At 35.6% G+C, this 21302-nt stretch overlaps 2 protein-coding genes across 8 annotated transcripts; both read right to left on the minus strand.

Annotated features, from left to right (window-relative positions):
- Positions 1-697: 697 nt before the first annotated feature.
- Positions 698-21073, minus strand: LOC116775435 (protein EFR3 homolog cmp44E). 7 transcript variants are annotated; one of them, XM_061524466.1, is made up of 22 exons: positions 17425-17440; positions 14538-14721; positions 13115-13319; positions 12093-12243; positions 11211-11363; positions 10196-10294; positions 9822-9976; positions 9463-9541; positions 8954-9101; positions 8575-8645; positions 7894-8082; positions 7239-7414; positions 6952-7055; positions 6716-6836; positions 5971-6106; positions 5672-5785; positions 4993-5098; positions 4764-4855; positions 4532-4627; positions 2827-2988; positions 2088-2228; positions 698-1644 (listed from the first exon to the last, which is right to left on the minus strand). In XM_061524466.1, the coding sequence occupies exons 2-21, from the start codon at positions 14602-14604 to the stop codon at positions 2088-2090; spliced, it is 2565 nt and encodes an 854-aa protein (XP_061380450.1). In that variant the 5' UTR covers positions 14605-14721; positions 17425-17440; the 3' UTR covers positions 698-1644. The 7 variants fall into 7 exon arrangements, with proteins under 7 accessions (XP_061380450.1, XP_061380452.1, XP_061380451.1 ...); XM_061524468.1 differs by lacking the exon at positions 17425-17440 and adding an exon at positions 16151-17417 and having other exon boundaries at positions 14538-14697; XM_061524467.1 differs by lacking the exon at positions 17425-17440 and adding an exon at positions 16151-17417.
- LOC116775183 (cyclin-L1) lies at positions 18617-20042 on the minus strand. Its single transcript, XM_032668025.2, has one exon. The coding sequence runs from the start codon at positions 19884-19886 to the stop codon at positions 18654-18656; it is 1233 nt and encodes a 410-aa protein (XP_032523916.1). The 5' UTR covers positions 19887-20042; the 3' UTR covers positions 18617-18653.
- Positions 21074-21302: the final 229 nt, after the last annotated feature.

Consider the following 21302-nt stretch of genomic DNA (forward strand, 5'->3'; position numbering starts at 1 on the left):
TACTGACATTAACCTCGGTGGTGTTGCTACTGGTTTATGTCAAACGGACAGTTGACAGTTCATTTATAAATCTTAATTTTTTAGGTGATGGTAAAAATATAACTCTTCTTAAAAAAAATAATTAAAACAAAGCCTTTATTCCATTCAACAAACTCCTTGTTTCTTCCAAACAGTACTCAAGATTATAATTCGACCAACAAATAAAAACGTTGAATGAAGCCATACTCAGGGCGCATTTTCATTGGTCGATAAGGCCCGCATTCGGGGTGCGGGAGATTTCTGTAACGCATGCCATAGAGCCCGCAAAGAGTTTATCGTTTTCACTGGTCGTTAGAGCCCGCATACGGGGTGCGGGTGATTTCTATAACGCATGCGAATTCCGGAATGCGGATATCACCCGCACACGTTTAATCGACCGAGTTATCGACCAGTGGATTTCATTGGTTGTTAGCTCGCATGCGGGTACTCCCCGCAATCGGGCTAACTACCGACTTATCGACCAATGAAAATGCACCTTAATAGCATAAAAAAAATTTCGCACATGTCCAAATGACAGTATCAAATTAGGTAGACGAATAAAATAGTGGAAACTGTCTGTTTGCTGTTTCGTTTGATGCAGACTCGTGGTAAGGATATTGACTGTCACGTATTGGAATATAGCACAGAGTATAATTTGAGGTTATAAATAAAAGAATGGTCACCGAACCGTATTTATTGTTTGAACACAACCTACGCTACCTCTGACAACAAACATGGATACATTGAAACATTTCTTATAAAGTAAAAGTATTGTCTTAAGAGTAAAGATACAATAAGGTATATGTTACATCGGGTGCTTACAGTAAAAGATTACATTTTGTTAATTTCTCAAACAGGTTATAATAAAGTGAGATATAATAAATTTTTAAATGCTTTGTTATATATTTAAGGCTCAGGGTTAGCAAATGCAAGCTACTGGTTACATTGGTCCTAAATATTTGAGCTGTAAATAAATGCTAGTTCAGAGACAACCCTATTGACATTTAGAAAAAATAAGGTCATTTTCTCTTTTATTTAATATCAGTGATATCTGAAGTATACTATTAGTCGTTTTATACCTAAAATCTACTAAATACGTAACACCAATAAAAATGTAAGTAAAAACTAAAAAAAATACCATTGCCTTCACCGAGTCAGAAAGATATCAACTGTTACATAAATTTATAAAGAGGCTTTATTTGTAATTAATCACAGTACATTAGTTTACCGCTAAGAGATTCCTTTACTCAATATCTCATATCAATGGAATGTAACCGTAAACTTTCATAATAGTTTAAATAAAAATAATACTATTCTTACATAACTTTAATATATTTAGATATTAAGTCTGGTCGATCATAATAGTCCACCGTAACCACAGAGCTATATACGAAAGAAGACTACGTACTCTCTCAACATATTAATGTGTCAATAACAAAACCACACCTTGAGATAACCAACACTTAGCGCTCTCAATAACCAATAAATATTGAAACAAAGACACTAATAACTACCCACATGAAACATTATATGTCTTAAATAAATCGTTTATTCTTGAGTATATTAAATTTTGGAAGTATTTATGTTATGCGAAGCAGCAGAGATACATTAAGCAGCCATCGCCGTCTGGAAGAGTGACAAACACATTGTTGTATAAAATAATGTATCTAGATAAGATCATAGTGAGACGAAACCGCTCAGTGGTCCATGGATTCACCGTCCGGGTGCTGGGTCCATCGCTTTGCAGGGAGAGGAGCTTCAACAGTGCCTGGGACTTGCGACCCAGGTGTAGGTTTAAGGGCTCCTATCTAACGCGCGTTAAACGCTCACCTTCACTGTCCAAGCTCCTCTCTCTACATAACCAAATATGAAACGTACCTACTAGGGCTGCCTTCAACACATGTTCCAAGAATGAACCGATGTAAGTACGTAATGGAAGTTTATATATCTATCTTAAATATTACTTATTACAATTTTCAGATATACTGTTTTAAAATGTATTTTATATATAAGACAATGTAATTGTATATAAGATATAGTTCTGCGTTATATATATATGTTAATCATACCTAGTATAGGAATAGTTCTGGGAAGTACTTGTTGTATGGTGCATTCTGACACTTGGCCGCAGGGGAGTTAGCCGTCGGAGCCAGGAGAGGTTCCTCGGACAGGGAGTTGAAGATCTCCTCCAGTTTATCCTTTATCTCATACTGGAATTGAAACAAGATAAGTTATTAATCTAGCTTAAGATTCATTGAAAATAAAATGATTTGAATTTGTATTATATATTATTTGCTTTTGAACATCAAAACCTCTGTAGCAACAAGAAATATACCTATTTTTAATTTGACTGGTTATGTCTGTGTTCAAACTTTAGTTAATAGATAGAATGCGTCTAGAAACAGATGTTTAAGGATACTATGCAGTAATAATACAATGAACAGTCAGTTGTAAGTGGTGATTGAGGAGACAGCTCCTTATACATATTGCTTGAAGGCTCAGTTTATAATATGTGCTATAGTATATATGGATAAGTTTTTAGGATTCTGTTGTCCGTCAATCCGTCTGTCACCATGCTGTATCTCATGTACCATGACATACAGTTGAAATTTTCACAGCTTATGTATTGACATTGCCGCTATAACGAGAAGTTGGCCTCTATATAAGATACTTTTTAAGGTTTTTATAGATATATGATACGGGACTCTTCGTGTGAATCCGATTTACACTTTATATATTGAGCTGTAATTGCAAGTATAGCACTGGTAAGTAATCTGAGTGGATTCAGTTCCCGTATGTTTGTATCACCTTGGGTTGCGTGAGTCTCAGTAAACTGGTGAATGGCGCCGTCCTGAACGTGTTGTTGAGGGTGGCGCGGCGTCTCTCGGCGTCCTTCCTCTCCGCCTCGCTGGGACCGCGGGCTGCGGACACAAGCGCCTCCAAACTGACACTCTCGCTCTGACCGGAATGCTAGGAACAAACATGTACATACAGCACATTGTAATAAAGTGGTTTTATTTGAATAATTCTGTCTCTCTATCTCTTTGAGATTCCTTATAGATTTCTCCAACGTCGGGTGTGAATATTATACAGAGCTATATAAAGGGGTGTTTGAGAATGGACAAAGTTGTGACTAGATAACTAATACCGCTGAGATCGATTATAATTTTACATATATGTATAATTGATACCGTTTTAAATTTTAATATTTGACATCTGACATTGACATTTTTTACTTTTTATTATACGGCGGGAAATTTGTGTTACCGTCAAGTCACCATTTAATGTATTATATCAAATAAATGTCATAAGCTAATACTGTACTAACAGATAATACTTACGAGTAAGAATTCAATTTTGACACCTATCTAAAATTTTATCATTCAATATAAGATAAAATATATGAAATATTATTTACTTACAATCTATTAAATAATATTAAAAACAATTACTACTAATCAAAATTTTCGTTACGGTTACAACAACAAACGATGCTTTCAGGTAAATGAGCTAATAGATAAATAATAATCGAACAAATGATTAAAATTTTTCTGTTTAGAATATTTTTATAACCTTTGGACTAAAAGTATTTATGTATCGTAAATTTTGCATCAGAGTTTAATAAGAACCAGTCACTCAGATCATGTTTCGTGAATGGTTACTATTGTTTTTATTATTTTTCATATATAATATAATTGTCACATTTTTGGTGACTAATTGACCACACAATATGATTACCTGAAAAATATCTCGCATCACTTCCAATGTGAGTTATATAGAGTTTGAGTGACAATATACAGACCAAATGAGATAACTTATCGAACCGTTTAATAAATTATAATAATTATACGATGAGTAGATTAAGTTTTTATAAATAAATAACTAAACTGTATTTAAAACATAATCTAGCATGTTGGCATTACTTTGGGAACACGTTTGGATTCTGGAATCTTTACTTACATCAGTATTAATATGTATAATTAAGAATTACTTCATACAGCCCACATCTAACTCTACATATATAAATGTACACTACATATTGTATATGTATGTATATACATCAAACTGTACTGTTGTAAGTTTTTCTTTTCTCATATCTTCTGATATGTGGCTCTCTTCGTGGCCCCACTGCCAGAAATCGTTGTCATTCCTCTGTGTTATATTTATAGTATACTATAAACGTTATTTAGCTGATGAAGTCACTTTCATTTTCGTAAAGATGGTTCTGTTAATTTTATATATCAATTGTCTTACAGATTTTGGTCATAGGAATTAGTTTCGTGACGGTAGGTTTGGTATCAGCTGACAGCGACATCTATAGTGTTTACCGCGTCCGCAACTGATTGGATGTATGCAATAAATTGTATGCTATATCTTATTCTGATATAGAAACTATAGTTTCGTGAAATTTTATCGAAATCCGTTCAGTAGTTTTTGTATGAGAGTGTAACAAACTATCCGTATCTCAGTCGTCAAGTCTGTAACGCGACACTTGTAGTTAGTAGTATGTTACGTATGTTCCGAAGTCGTGTGCGGTGGGTCGGTGGTTGTGGTTATATTTCTCTATGAACTGTCTGTACTCCTCGTCCAGATCGTCGTACTGAATTCTCTGTTCAAACATTTTTAATCATACAATATTATATTTATTTATAAAAATTTTATATGAAACAGCCTTTACTGATCATCGTACATCATTTTGATCTAAATAGTAATAGTTTAACAAGTATGTATGTATGTTCCCTCACCCTCTGTACACCTGGAGAGCTGTTAGCGCTGTCCAGATCCGTGGTGGGCCCGGCTGAGATGTCTGCCAAGCTGTCTCTACCCTGGGCAGCTCCTGCACGACAAACATCATCTTAATACAAGTGTCTGTTAGTGTTAAACTGGCTAGCCTAGTGTGTGTATATATATATATATATATATATATATCTATGTGTGTGTGTGTGTGTGTGTGTGTGTGTATTCTCCACTCACCAGCTTCAACCCAGGAGTGCCTGTGTACAGCTGGGCCGTACCGAGCGCCACTCGACAGTCGACTACCCTCCACCCCGCACGATGACAAACACTCCGACAACGCCATCTGTCGATAAACATAACGAGTTTGTTTAAAATAACCCAACATACTACCTTGTAACAATAAAATGATGTAAGATTTAAACAATGTACAGTTAGAGAGTCGGTTAACGTTCATAATTAAATAAATAAAGAACCTAATAAAACAACATCGTGTGTATGTGTATCAGTTGTACTGGCTCGGTATAGTTAAACAATATGTCACGTACACAGCAGGCAGATCAATTCATTATATAAGGTACTATCAGTGTTGCCACTTAACATAACACACATTACGAATTTGATATATAACAGTTTTATTGAATACCAAAAATGTCCAACAAGTGCTATATAAAATAACCCCCTTCATTGAAGAAGACGGTGACCAAAGGAACTGTGCGTTTATATACAATGCCATGTTATATGAAAATTATGTAGAAAACTTCTGGGACCAAACGAAAAACGGAAAGTTCTTGATGGATGAAAAAAAATGTATGGAACATACTGACATATATAATATTTTATACGTATAAGATGCTTTTCGGGTTTCCTCACAAAGGGCAATAATTTAACGTGTTCAAGATAGTGTGATAATAAGGACCTGGTCTATCATGAGGTAGGGCAGTTTGCTGGGCATCTTGGAGGGAGGCAGCTGGTCGTATTGCTTCAGCGGCGGTAAGAGATGCGGCGCCTCCTCGCGGCGAGCGTCGACGATCTGTTCACACACATACATCAAATATCAACGGTAGCTGCTGACGCTACTTCACTAGGGATGACCCGTTACATCGAGTACACAAATTTCTATTTAAAATTATTATACTAATGAATATTGTCATATACAACAAATATATAGTCGACACTTTACTGGTTACGTGAGTTAGTTATTTTTATTAGAGCGACCTGAGTGATGTAGTGCTGCAGGGCGGGCAGCATCATCACGTGACACACCAGCGCCGCCAGGGACGCGCACACGACGTGCAGCGAACATTGCTGCCACACGGACAGCACCGGGTTGGACAGCGCGGACTGCTGGATACTGAGCACACATACACACATTACACGCTATTACTATTCGTCGTATAACATAGAGGAAATACGTTTGACTTGATGGTGTATGAAGGTGACGAGGAAACGCTGTACGTTGACGATTGATGGGGTTATAGAATGAACTAATGAATGAATGAATGAAACGAATACATCAAGATCGGTATAACCACCAGATAATGTGTCGCCTAACAAATAACACGGTGAGACGAAGGCGGATGTGGGAAAGATAGAGAGATATATTTACTATTGCTGGCGAAGATAAAAGCGCCTGATAGAAATACGCGAGCAACAACGCAAGGATTCGGGACGCGATGAAGACAGGGTAAAGTATGTCATCCAAATTAAATAAACAATATTGAGTTCTGAGGTCCTCCGTTACATCACGAGGTCTGAGACATTCGCGAGCCTGGATATCACATGACACTAAGAGTTCCGGACTACTGCGCGTATTTTATTACGTCATAGCTACATACTCCCGACGTTACTCTGCAGGGACCGTGATCCGTGTTCCTTATGGATCACTCTGCAGGGACCGTGATCCGTGTTCCTTATGGATCACGTCCCGTCCAGTGTCGCGAGCGTTGTTGGTGATACATACGACAGCACGAGCTGCAGCATGTCGCACACCGTCTCGTCCGAGGCCAGCTCCACAAACAGCAGCGCCAGCGTGGTGTAGATGGCGCTGATGTTCTCCAGGTTGTTGGACTCCAGCTGTAACCCTGGACATCCCCGACAAACATACATTAACCGATATAATAAAACATTTTCAGACAGTTGAAACTGAACTAGGAACTAGTGAGTGATTGATTGTAACGCGGGAGGCTGAGTGCTGACCTTCGTACAGCGAGTTAAATATGGCGTAGCCGTGTTTGCTGATGAATATGAGGTCGGGCCGCGAGCACTTGCCCACAGACAGGCCCAGCGCCTCGTACTCCACCCTGGAAGGTACGTCAAGGAACACGTTCATTAAATCGCTCGCTCGTCTCGTCATTAACATCTGAATCTTATATTCTTAGAGTATATTTAAAACTAAGGTTGTGCTTATAATATAATAGTTGTATCTGTGCGTGTGTATGTGTGTGTGTGTGTGTGCGTGTCAGTGGCGTGTCCGTGTGTCTCACGTGGGCTCGGCCAGCAGGTGCGCGTTGCCCCTCCTGTCGAGCAGCGTGTGCAGTATCCGCTGCAAGAGGACGGGCGGCGGCGAGTCTCCCGCGGCCGCGGACAGCCGCAGCAGCGCCTCCAGGAAGGCGGCGGGGAAGGCCTTGCTGAGCTCGCTCGTCTTGTACGTCGTGCCCACCTCCCCGGCGATTAACAATATATATTAACCCGTACGAGGACACTTCGGGACTTATCAACACAGAATCAGAGTAGACTTTAAATAATACTCGTCGCATCAGACTGGCGCATAATAATATGTATGACAATAACAATTTTATATCCCTCGTGTACGCAAAACAAAATTACCAAATACCAGACACTAGTATCGACCCTTCTTCTACTTTTCTATATATATACATATATATTTGGGGAACACATTTAATTTGAACCGAACCTTTCAACTCAGGATCGCACTTTTTTGACATTTTTTTTTACATTTTGTTTGTTAACTTTTACGCGGGAAAGTACTTAGGAATTGAGCTTATTGAAAGTGTTTCGGTCCAAGGCACTCATCAGTTGGTTCTGGTTGAGGTGTCACTTGTTGTTTCAAAGCACCGGTTGTATGAGACGGGTATGTTTGTTAACGATTTCGCTGGTGTGACATGTGGGCGCCGTTACCTTGAGCAGGGACTTGAGCAGGATGCTCTGCAGCATGACGTCGGCGCGGGCGGGCTTGCCGCGCGTGGTGGGTATCTTGCTCACTATGAACATCATGATGTCTATCTTCTGGTAGTCGGGCAGGTGGTCCGCGAACTCCCCCAGCGCGTTGATGAGAGCCTCCTGGTACAACCTCTCGTCCGACTCCTTCTGTAGTGTTATACGTGACGTCATCATAAAGCGACTCATTCAAAATAACTTATACAATATATCTGTTTGAATAATTCCCGTGAATATTCTATTTGAAGTTAAATGGAATGAAGTTGAAGTCGGATCATTGGAAAATTAGGAAAAGAAATATAATATACGAATTGTTTTATTGGAAGCCGCTTTAATAGAGAATGGAATTAAAATCTACACGAGCAGCTGACTCAAGCTCTTGGCGTCGGATCGGCCTTGGCTACTCTGGGATGTAATACGACATGCGACAGATGCTAGAAAATATTTAAGACGATATAATGAGAGTTTCTTATACATTGTATATGTAAATGAGATTTGTTAGCTCTTTTCAGACGACTTTACAGAATATCGAGTTCTCTAACAAAATATAACGATATTTGATCTAACAAGTTTGCGTATAAAGGTTAGGCTATTTGTATCTTCGAAGGCTGTGCTGGCTACACAAGTATGGTGGGACCTCACCTCTGAATCTCTCGCCACAGACGTTCTCAGGTTGGTCAGGAGGTTGTTGATGATCTCCAAAACTGATGGACCTGTAATGATGAAACTCGTGACAAACGCGCAAGAAAAAACTGTTTCGCGGATACGATATATGGATGAGACGCACAAAGTGAATGAGCCTTAGTTGAGCGTCTTGTTTACGATACTATTTATATTAAACGTAATCAGCCATAGTCTCATCTGCACCGGATAACTCTGATTATGAGGAGTTGAAAATTTTGGTACGGTGAGTCCTGATTGGCGGAAATCTTTTTTGGTTGCCCAAATCTCTCCAGTTCTCTGCGTCACAGCCAGCTGTGATTGGTGGAAATCACTTTTAATCTTCCTATATCAAACTCACCAACACTATCTCCAGCTGCTATGGCGACTATGTTACTAAGGACCGCGGCCCTCGCGGCTCTGACCCGGGTCCTGGCGGCCGGGTCCCCGCAGGTCCCCGCGTCCAAGTGCTGCATCAGAGCCTCTACAGCACTATACGAGTACTGGGCCTGAAAGTAACGAAAACACATGACGTGTATAAATAACATTATCTATTTCATATCCGATTCAAAATATCGTTCGGAAAATTTAGAGGAAATATTTCATAATCTGTGATTATGATTATATAGTTCAGTAACGAAAACCGCTGTGAGGTTTCAATCTGTCGATACGAACTGAATAACCAGTCGAGACCTGGCTCCCATACGGTTATATAATCCATACAAACATATTTATATTATTTATCTGTTATATATAACTTCATCACAGCAAGTTGTCATCAACGAAACATACCGTTCTTAGCTCGCCTTATATAAATAAATATTGTTTTGTATATTAATGTTACTAATTCTTCATATCACATATATTTACTTGAATTGAGAACATGATGATTTTGAATGTGTGGACGGCGAAGTCGTTCGGCACCCACAGTTCGTGACGATCGAAATGACTGGAAATATAATGATGTATATTAATACACACACACGCACACACAAACACACACACACGCACACACACAAATGTGTGTTATTTATATTCAGCTAATTATAATGTGTATCAAAACATTATATTTTATATACAATTAATTGTTTGTGTATAGTCTGTATATTCGTTTCTTTTTTCAGTTAACTGATGAATTGATATCAAAAATTTCCTGTGACTAATTCCGTTATGGAAGCGGACAAAGTCGCTTTTAAAAGCTAGTGTATAAGCTAGTTTATAATTCTAACGTGAGCACGGGTCTGAGCACGCTCCGTATGTGTCCGAACGAGGCGCGGCCCACCAGCTCCCTGAGACAGGCCTCGGCGAGGCGTGGCGGGTCGTCCTCCAAGCCGTCCCTCGCGTCCGTCTCCATACAGGTGACCGTTTCGTATTTCTCGGCTGTCTGATATTCAATATCACACGAGTTATAGTACAATCACAGTGTGGTACAGAAAAATGACAACGCCTCAGGGCTTGTTAAAAAAATATATTATTTAGTTAAAAATTATATTAAAATAACCATATTCGGCTGTATTAAGCTTTATTATATGTTAATATTAATAAGTGATTGTGTCCAGAAGACCTGGCACCTGGTAGCTCTGAATATTTTTATATTCTCTACCTGCATGTTATAGAGCAGCGAGGGTACGATCTTGTCCATGTGCTGGGCCTCCCAGATGTTCTCCACGAGGTCGTCGGACACCGTCTTCCTTATCACGCCCTGGAACACATAGATGTCAAATAGTAAATATCACTATCAATAACATTTAATTATTTACGCTTCAATTTGTAGGAATGCATGCCGATCGTGACTGGTTCATGACTGAAAAATATATAACAGCAATCGTCTAAATCGATTTTGTAAATAAATAAAATCGATTATATCGATAAATGAACTAAAATCGATTTGGTAAAAAAAAACTAGAATTTAAACACACGAAAATTTTATATTGAGGTGTATTTTATATGACTTCATAATAACCGTTTATATTATAAAAGAGTTATTTATATTTTATCTTTTTATCTTTCTTTGCCTCGTTTTAAGTTTTTCTTTGGGACTTTGGAATAGTTATTTTTTTTACAAAACTTGTTTATCTCAGAATACTTCATTCTCTACAAATAAGCAAAAAATATATATTTATTATTAACGTGAAAAATTACTAATACTGACTCATTATTTTTTCATCCATCTAACGCATGTCGCATTACAAGTTACATGATAGGCGTACAAAGGTGCTCTTCTACAGCTGACGTAGGATTTAAATAATTGTAGATGTTGTATTCGTTATTCAGATATTTCAAACATCGTTTTAAATAAATACATTTAATTTTTAAAATTCGTGTAGATAATATCATAAACATGATTTTGCTTATAATGTAGTTGTGTCAAAGTATTAAATTGTTAGAGAGAGGAGCTTGGACGGTAGAGGTGAGCGTTTAACGCGCGATAAATAGGGGCCTCTTAAACCTACACCTGGGTCGCAAGTCCCAGGCACTGTTGAAGCTCCTCTCTCTGCAACGCGATGGACCCGGCACGCGCACGGTGAATCCATTGAATGCTAAGAGGTTTCATTTCACAGTGTTGATATATTGTCTTGTATGTGGGTGATGTAACACCTGGAACCGCTGCATCATACCTGGAGCCCCTGTATCCCAGCGAGCCGGATGTTGTCTCTGACCGCCTGGTCGTTGTGGTTACTGTGACACATGGCGGAGAACTTGGACACGAAGAAGTCGTATCTGCGATGATACGACGGAGTATCCTCCTCTATGTTCGCGAATCTGACGAACTGAACACAAACACTGATGGTGAGAAATTGTTCTTGGGTTTTTTTGACCTCCAAGAAAACATATATTATTTCTATAATATATGTCTTTTTGGGCATTAAGCAAGGTATTGGTGAAGTGTGTTGTGAACTCGATGATCAATGTAAGGTTTTTCGTTATCGTAATTACTTCCTAACTCATCGTGAACGGCGCGAACGAAATTCTTATTTGTTAAAATATTTGATACAATTGTAAAGGCATAAATTTTTAAGTTAAATAGACGAGTCTTTAGCAGAAACCATCACATGCACAAAATACTTATATTAAGGTTTACTCTACCAACACATTTATGACCCATCTATCTATTCTACAATCAATGATAATTGCTTATTCACTTCAAATATATGGTAAAAGATTAATAACTGATAACCTTATGACGGCCAGTTCTTATATGAAGTAAGAAAACACAATCAGTGAAACTATACTATAGAAAAACTATAACAAACAACTGAAAGATAAACGGTCACGAAATGTACGGAGACGCCATCAGAAACATGAAAGTTAACCATAATTACTATAACACTTATGTTGAAGACATCTGGAGGGATTGTCCAAAATGTCGTTTAGCATCCTTATCAGAAGTCTTGATATCATTCATGAATGAAAAACTATAAACTCTGCGTACGTAGTTTGACGACAAACACGTAGTAAAAGTTCAGACGGATCGTCCTATTTGTTATAGTAACACTAACACTCTGTGTGGCCAGGATCTGCAGCTGAGGGTCGGTGGACTCCAATAGCTTCTGCACCATTTTAAGGAAGCTCTCCACGAACAGGTTGAGAGTCTGCGAGTGACAGGCCAACAACAACTGGTCCATAGCCTCCATAGCGATAATCACAAAACTGAAAAAATCATGAGCTTGCCTTTATAGTTACCATAAATATTAACGTTATAAAGATCACATATATGTAACTTTTAAGGGGTGTCTTAAGTACAATGACATCTAAGACTTTCGCGAGTTTTATTCATTTAAATGAAACTAATATTTTTCAGATATACTACGCGTCCTTGACATTCACATCTCGTCTGCCCGTGATCGCGGTTACTGAAAAGTAACCGAAACGTCGGGAGTATGTAGTTTTTACAAAAATAAAGCACGCGTAGTACATTCGAAAAATATTAGTTTCATTTAAGTGTCTTAATTACTGTTACTAAAGCAGTTTCTTTTGAAAAATTAAGCAATAATTTCTCTAATATTTTCAACCGCTTGAATCCCCAGCACTCAGCAGAGCAACGATGTTATTTGCAAGAATAGCTTATGTTCCAGTTAGGTGTAATGGACAGACCTCTCGACCAGTCGAGGGAGCCAGGTCTTAGGGGAAGATTATTTAATTATTTTTTAATGGTTTCCGTACTGACATGTCGCGTATAATTGCTGGCAAGGATGAATCTTTCTGTCCACATTTGTAAGTAATCTTCATCTATATCCTAACATTAAAATAACCTATATATTTGGTACATATGTTCCAAAGACATCTGCTTCATTAATGAATACTTCTGTCATATCTGTTGGCATTAGCGTCACGAACATATTTCGCGATAAGATTTAATAATACTTTAAATCGATGTAAACCAACATTAATAGACACTTCCATATGACGTTAAATTTTAACACGACCAAACTTAGGGAGTGTTTATAGGCTTTTCTTATTAATTTGGTAATAACGAAAACACTAAATAATACATCTATAATTTCAGTTAAGGAAGCCTCACCCATGCCGTCGTCTATAAATATCCCGGGCGGCTTTCTGGAACAGGTACTCCCCGATCCTGTCAAGCTTCTCTGGACTGGAGAGCGAGTAGAAGGTGAGTTTTTCCATATTCGACTTGACCAGCCCATCCTGAGGGGAAGCGGGGAAGATGTTGTCGACCAGGCGCTTGTATCGAGGACGAAGAGCGGAGCAACAACCACAGCAACCTAGGAAAATACTGCCATGGAATTTGGGCTGTGATTGGCTTAATCTAATCCGCTATACTATTTCCACCAATAAGATTACCATATATATATTTTTTATGAAATAAAAAATCAATACAAAATGTGCAAAATAATTCAAATATGTGAATGACAGTATCTAACTTCAAATATCATATTCATCATGACAACTCAACATTTTTAACTACGTTATTTATCTTTCAATACCTCTGAAAAATGTATATTTTACTGATCTATACGACAATATAACTCACAAAATGTTATTGTTTACGATCATCAGTGTGTATTATATTCTTTGATATAAGCTATCTTACGAGAAGAAATCTTTGAAAAAGAAAGAACAAGGAAACATTTAAGATTATGGTTTACAAAAATCCTTTCAATATTTTAAAATTTAACATCCGATTACGTAGTTACCGGTTCAATTTGTATTTTTCTTTTTTACAATTTAACAAAAGATAAATCTATATGAGACGAAGTCAGTTCTGATAAGTTTTATATTAAACATTTTTTAGTTATATACATGATTAACTATACAGCAGAACTGAAAATTTAATTAATTTTATAAAATATCAGACACAATAATTACAGTTGCTCACATGAGGAAACAATCGACTTGTCGTAGGCCAAAAATACGTTACATTAATTTGGAAAAAAACACTGATACTCTTACACTGTTGAATTCACTAGGAAACTGGCTTTCCAATTTAAAAAAAACCGCATTCAAATCGGTCAATCCGCTTGAGAGTTACACTGCCACAAATAAATACACACGCACACACAGACACCCACAACGCAGTAATGAAACCCCTCTTTTTGCGTTTGGCTAAAAATATTATTAGGATAACATTTGGGCAAACTCAAGATAACTCGCATATTCAAATCCGCCTCTCTTATCTGGGGGTGATTTTTTTACTAAAGAACATATACTCATTAAATAGTACATTGAACATACTTGAAACTTTCTTACTTTCAACTTAAAATATCCGTGTTTCCTAATACTAATAAACACATAGACCAATGGGCCTTTAAAAGAATTTGCTAGCGGCCCAAACAGTTTTTGGTCATTGGTCAAACAGTTCACCGCCTTTTTGCATTCAGAAAACCTCGCTAATACAAACTAACGCTAACTTAAAATTCATTATAACTATAGATTATCTTTATTAGACCACCTGGAACACCGCCGTGTCATTGTTTACTCACATGTCATATACACCGTGCGACTGATGACGAAGCAGGCTCGGTGGACAATCTTACGCATTGGTAACATGTGGCAACGATCACACCAAATAAAACCACTTCACATAACACAGGTATATTAATTATTAATTGAACTGATCGCTTGAACCTCTGGTTATCCTGCCTTTGGGATCTCGTCGATAAAAAACTAAATAGTCGTTTGCTTTTATTTCGCTTTAATTGTGATATGTTTAATCATATTACAGTTTGAATATAATTATGCTTAGGCAATACAGTTGTTTACGATGTACGTTAATACTTGTATGTGTTATGTTACTTGCGTTAACCCACGTGCGGAGAGACGGGTTTGAGATTGTGATAACATATTGATAAGAGCAGTCAAGTGTGACGAGGCTCGCATGATTGGTTCGCAACACACTTGTCTTAGAAAGTTATTTATTGATAATGAATACAACACTACAGATCCTAACTATACAAACACGTAAGGGAATAAATGTACCAGTTTAATATTTCAGTGAAAAATAAATAAATCACTATAACGTTAAACACATGCGGTTCATTTGATAAAAATAATTTAGTAAGAAAAACAAACGAACACAAATATCCAAATCATAAGATTTTATAATAGAAATTGTATCATTTAAATTGACGAAGCGCTTGCAAAAACTGGTATTTACAAAGGCACGAGAAAGGAAGAGATCGAAACCTGTTCATATCATTTGTATGAAGAACGAACAGTTGAATTGTTTGTGGATCTAAACATTATTAATCATCAAGATAGTCATAATTTTATCCACGTTTAGGGCAATAGGCCAAGTCTCGTGCGATACAGCTGTAATGGAAAACAAATATTTTCAAATAATATGATTTCCATAAATTTATTTATATTCTTCCTCACATCTCTAAGATTTTCGATGAAATCTACCGAACCCTCCCGGCTTTAGCACTAGATAACAAAACATCTTCATATATATTTATATTTAAAATATATTTGTAAAAATTTAATTATAAACTCTAATCTCTGGATATAACATTGAAGGGAGTATTGTATTACAGAAGACAACGACATTATCCCTCAATAATCCTATTAAAAATTAATTCAGTCTGTGGGAGTGCTGTACGGATACCAAAATTACAGCTTACGACAAATATTTTTGGATATTTATTACACAGAATACATTGTTAATATTTTTATGTATAATTCCATCTTCGGGATTTACAGAATAAAGTAACTTATCATTCAAACAATGTTATAATACTACTGCTGTTAATTTTAATTTAGCGAATTATTACCCCGATCAAATGTGAACTAGATAGTATGTATTATATATGTTAGTAATAATGGAGTCATAGGAAGCCAATAGAGGACAAGATGGCAAATAATAAATTGTAAATAATTACAACCCACACATATGATAGACTTATGTTAACTGGTCAGAATATAGTTAACATATAATACTACACGGTCAGCTGCTATAAGAAGAGTTTTGCTGATCGCCCCCACATTACTACTATTCCGCAGCGTTTTGTAATGCGACATGCGACAAATAGAGGATAAAGATGTAATAAACGTTTCATTAAAAAAACTACCAATTTTCAATTAAACGCATACAAACCTACGTAAGTATCTTGATGTGAATAGTCAAAGTCTATTTAAATGTTTTACTTATTTAATTTATCTCTTTAATATTATTGTGTAATGAGTAAAATAGCAAACACCTAAACAATGTTGGGTTTGATAAATAGAGACAATCGTAAATTAGTTCCGCACGAGCTTTATCACAATCGAAAGGTTACGTACATATTTTTACCATTTAATTGTCGTTTTTATTTAATATTGTTAGAAGTGCCAACATGAAAATTAAATTAAATTACATATATTACATTTTTTGACAAAGTCACAGAAGTGAACTAGTGTTGTAATGTAAATAGAAGCCAATCGATTTCATCCCAGTTACTTATGAAGGGATGTCGCCCTGACATTCAATGGCCTATATCTAGAAATAGATTATTGATAGAGGTCGGATGTAACATCAGTGACATTTACTTAAAATGTGCAAGCGGAAAACCTTCCTTCCAATAAGTAATATGAGACTGGATCTTCTAAATCTTAAACTTTTCCAAAAACCGCTTTATATTTGATAATATAGAGAAGTATTCAAATCGTTTCTCATTAAATTTGATATTTTGATGTGTTTGAATTACTTTTTGCAATTGTTTTTTTTTATCTATTATAGGAATATTTGATTTTATTATAAAAATAGTTTTCGTTATAACAACTCCAAATAGTATAGATGTAAAACAAATCTGTTAAAGTTATAAAAATTTTAAATTATATGACGATCTCAGTATGAGGATATTTTTTAAATGCAATAATCGTCTTTTTTTTCATGGAACGCTTCAAAGAAAATAATTTAAATGATATTTGTTGAAATTAAAATAAGAAATATTTATCGTTTATTTAACGAAAAAATGAGTTTATTTTCAATAAATTATATCATGGCACACATTACGCGATTCCATTAATAGAATAAGTCAGTAATTATTGACTCATTACAATTTATTATATGTACAAATATACGTTAGCTTGTTATTTTTTAATACGTTTCAAATGTTATTTCTGTAAACTAGATTTAGTCAACAAAGGCTTCCAACTAGTCTAATGTTTCCTGTCTATAGCTACAAATATTAAAAAAATAATGCGATTTAATAATGTGGTCATTGGAATTATTTATAAAATAAGCAATAAAACGCAATTGAAGTTTTATATCGAAACTTTTGTGACGTCACACATCACTGTCACCCAAAACTGATTAAAAAACAATTTTCAATAAAGTTATCAATAATTATGCATCATAACTTATTGTTAATAAAAACCGTTAACACACACGTAACACGTCCGCACGCCAAGGACGAACTGAAATCACTGAGGAAAGCTAATAAGCTATTCTATATTTAAATTCTGTGCTCCCTAGGACTGAATTACAGTGACACTTGAAAAGTGAAAGTGCACCCGGCTCACACTAAGACTAAGTCATTTGTAAATCTTGTGGTTACGATTCTTTTGTATGTTATTTCTGAATGAGCTTATACAGGAAACTCCGGTGGGTCGAAGTGTAGCTAAAAATAGCGTTAATATCCATAAATGTTTGATGTCAATAATTATAACAAATACACTAGAATATTTGAATTTTTTTTTTCTTGCCATTTGCTTTAAGAGCATCTCCGGAAGAGTAAAGGCATATTACTACATACTAGAACCAACATGAATTATGTTCCCATAGGAACTGTTTGTTTGAAATTCCTCTTTTAATGTAAAAATTTAAAGTTAATCTTAGTTATATATAACCAAAATGCACATTATATAAAATAAATAATACTGTTACAAAATATTATACTTAAATTATTTTTAAATAAAGAATAAAAAATGTTCTGAAACTTATTTGTGTAATGAGACTTATCTCATTACACTAATATACCTTCAATAATTAAAAAACAATTTGTAACATTGATAACCAATAGTGCCATATTATGAAGTCTTTATGCGAGATAATATGCTAAGAAATGTTTAGACTCAGTAGGAACAGGAAAATCTTATATTTTATAACTTTACGAACAATTCTTACTTGAAGACACAGTAATTTAAAAAGCCGTCAAACAAAAGTCATCTTAAAGCCCCACAAACATTGAGCTTCAATAACATGTGTACAAAAGAAATGTTTTTAAATATGATAATTTAATAAAAAATTCTATCATATATTACAATAATTATTCATTTCTTCTAAATAAATATGGGAACGTAAAAGTGACAAAAATCCTAAACAAAATCTTTAAGATAAAACTATTCCTTGAAATTAATTATTGCAAAAAAAATTTAATAGCAAGTATTGTAATAAAAATCTTTTATCATAGGAACATGAACTGAATACTGAATACACTAACACTAGTGTTTGTTGTGATCAGAAATTGTTATGTCCTCATTAAAATGATCTCGTAACTAACTTGGACTTGTCAACCCTATTCTAGACCAATCAAATATGTTTAGAAATTAGTAATTAGTGGTAAATTAATAAGAAACAACATTAATATGGGATGTTTTTATTATTATTCAGTCATTATCTAATGTTTTCTCTTTTCATCTCTGTCTCTTACTTTTGATCGGTCGTAATCATTATACTTTCTGGATGATCCACGGTTCCGTTTGTCATCTAACCTCCTCTCCCGAGACCTGTCCAAATCTCTGTCCCTGGATCTAGACTTGTGTCGCTTGCTAGAGTACTCTCTCTTTCTATCATATGGTGACCTGGATCTCCTCTCTCGTTTCTTGTGACTGCTGTGATATTTTGAAGACAGTGGGGGTGTTTTAGGTGATTTGTCTTTCTTAACATCTCTCTTGGACTCTTTTGATGTAGAAGCAGTGGGTGAAGTGGCTTTCTTCTCTTCAATCTTTGCATCTCTCTCCTTTTGTGCCTGGATGTGTTTGTTTGCTTGATAAACCTTTCTCAATGCGTCCACTTTGGATTCCAATTCTTCAGGGTTAACTTTTGGTCTTTTATATAATTGCAGGATTCTTATACACACGTTTCTAATGTCATCTTCAGTTACTTTGAATAGTTGGAACCAGTGTGGGTTGTTTGGTAAAGGTAATCCAATTTTTCGAGCCGTCAAATATATACAGGCACAGGCAATTGTTTCAGGTGGAAACCTCATGAAGACATCCGTCCGGAGTGCATCATTCATATAATTCCATGCCATTTGCATTAGCTGCTTGTTCTCTTCGTACTGCAACAGCTGAAGGTAGACTACAATGAGCTTATGAGGGTGTTTCACATGAACACAGAACCCTAACTCTTTCAAAATGCGCCTCTCTGCTTTAATAACTTGATTCTTGAGTTCAATATAATTTTGATCGACTATTAAAGGCGATATCGTCCTTTGCGCTCTCACTTGTTTAATATGATGGAACACATTGATTACATCACGTATTCTGCAAGGTTTTTCTTCAACCTTGGATGCTAAATAAATACTACCCATAGCAGTTGTTTCCATGGGATAGCGCACAAAAGATTTTGAATAGTAAAACCTTTGTAAATACATTTGCCCAGTAGCCATAGCTACTTGAGGTAGTTTAAGTAATATACCCGCCGTTTGTATCATCTCACAGCCGAGGATACGTAGATCGGTCTCTGTTTCAAAATCCAGGCCATCGGTCTGAGAAGGAGTTTCCTTAAATGCAGTCTCAGGCAATAAACAGTTATGTAAAGTGAGAACTATCTTTCCGTAAGTTTTTGGCTGCTTCCCCTGCGCCCCATTATTGGTTTTGGTCTGATTTTGCACGGTTGTAGTAGTCATAATTGTGGCATTTATTGAGCCGTTACACGTATCTTAACATTCATACATTAAGATAAACAACAGTCACCACATATCAGTTTTAATTCACTAATAATATAAATTACACTTGGAGCTTGGGTTAGAAAACGCGACAAAATGACAGTCTGAATACACAAAACCAAGATGGCCGACGCGGAAACATATGTCAATTCGAAACAGTATTAGAACGATATGAGTTAATAAGATAGAAAAGAAGGTAATTTAAACTCACCTTGAGCCATTTTCTCCAATTAAATTATAACTCTAATCAAAACGGTTTCATACCATAACAATAATTAAGAAAAGGGCGTTAATTTATCTGACTCGCAAATCGACACTTTTTTAGTGTTTTGGTTTCGTTGCAAGGGGAAACGTCAAAGTCCATGAAGTTTTTCTTATAGATTATGCAAATGCGTTATACATATAAATTTCTTTTTCTTCATTTAATATATTTATTATAGGAATATGATTTTATACGTAACTTGTTTTCTGTAACTTATAAAATTAGAAAAACTCCTACGTTTCAGAACGTAAGCGGAAGCTTATTCCTATAACAATTTGGCGGCACTGTATAAAGAAAACATTCATGAATTAATCAATAAAGTAGTTTGACAAAATAGGGTTTAGAGCTAAACGTTAAGTATGTGAAGGTAACATGCATAATTTGATTATCTCCATTATACATAATGCCAAACTTACATAATAAAATACGAAAAGAAAAGAAATTGACTTACATCCAGGATCTGTGCACTTTTGAATAAAAGAATCCAAGAAATCATGCCCTTCTCCTGCCTCAAAACAGCATTTTACGAAAGACATATTTATATTTACAATATAACAGTATTAAAAAAATAAACTCATGATAACACGTATAAAAATTATCTTTAAATATTTATCATAAATAAATATCGCAGCGATAACAACAGACTACAGTTTAAATCGAGATCTTGAAAATTTTGTTTAATTTGTCTTTCCTCTTTAGAACAAAGTACAGGTATAAAAATAGTCGAATATAAAAAATATAAACAAGGTCACACAAAAACAAATTCAACAAGATTCATATAAAGATTTGTATTGCTTCACTTTGTACACTTAGTTCTTAAAATTATCACAACAACAGAATTAGGTCAAATAATATATCATGTTTGACTAGCCTATACCTAGCAGAGCTAGGTAATAGGTATTGCAGAATATCAATGGTTCAAGAATATGAACTGGTTTACCCGGGTAAATTAAAAAGTAACAAATACTTCTGAACCAGTCTAAAATATTGACATCTTTATTTGGAGGTGCAATGCGCTGTAATTTTCAGTGATGGGTAACATTACGCAGCTTCTTTAGTTTAAAAGTCTACAGACAGATGGCCTTAGGTTTCCTGTACAATTTAATAGATGGCGT

This window comes from Danaus plexippus, chromosome 25, assembly GCF_018135715.1.
Source record: "Danaus plexippus chromosome 25, MEX_DaPlex, whole genome shotgun sequence".
Taxonomy (NCBI): domain Eukaryota; kingdom Metazoa; phylum Arthropoda; class Insecta; order Lepidoptera; family Nymphalidae; genus Danaus; species Danaus plexippus.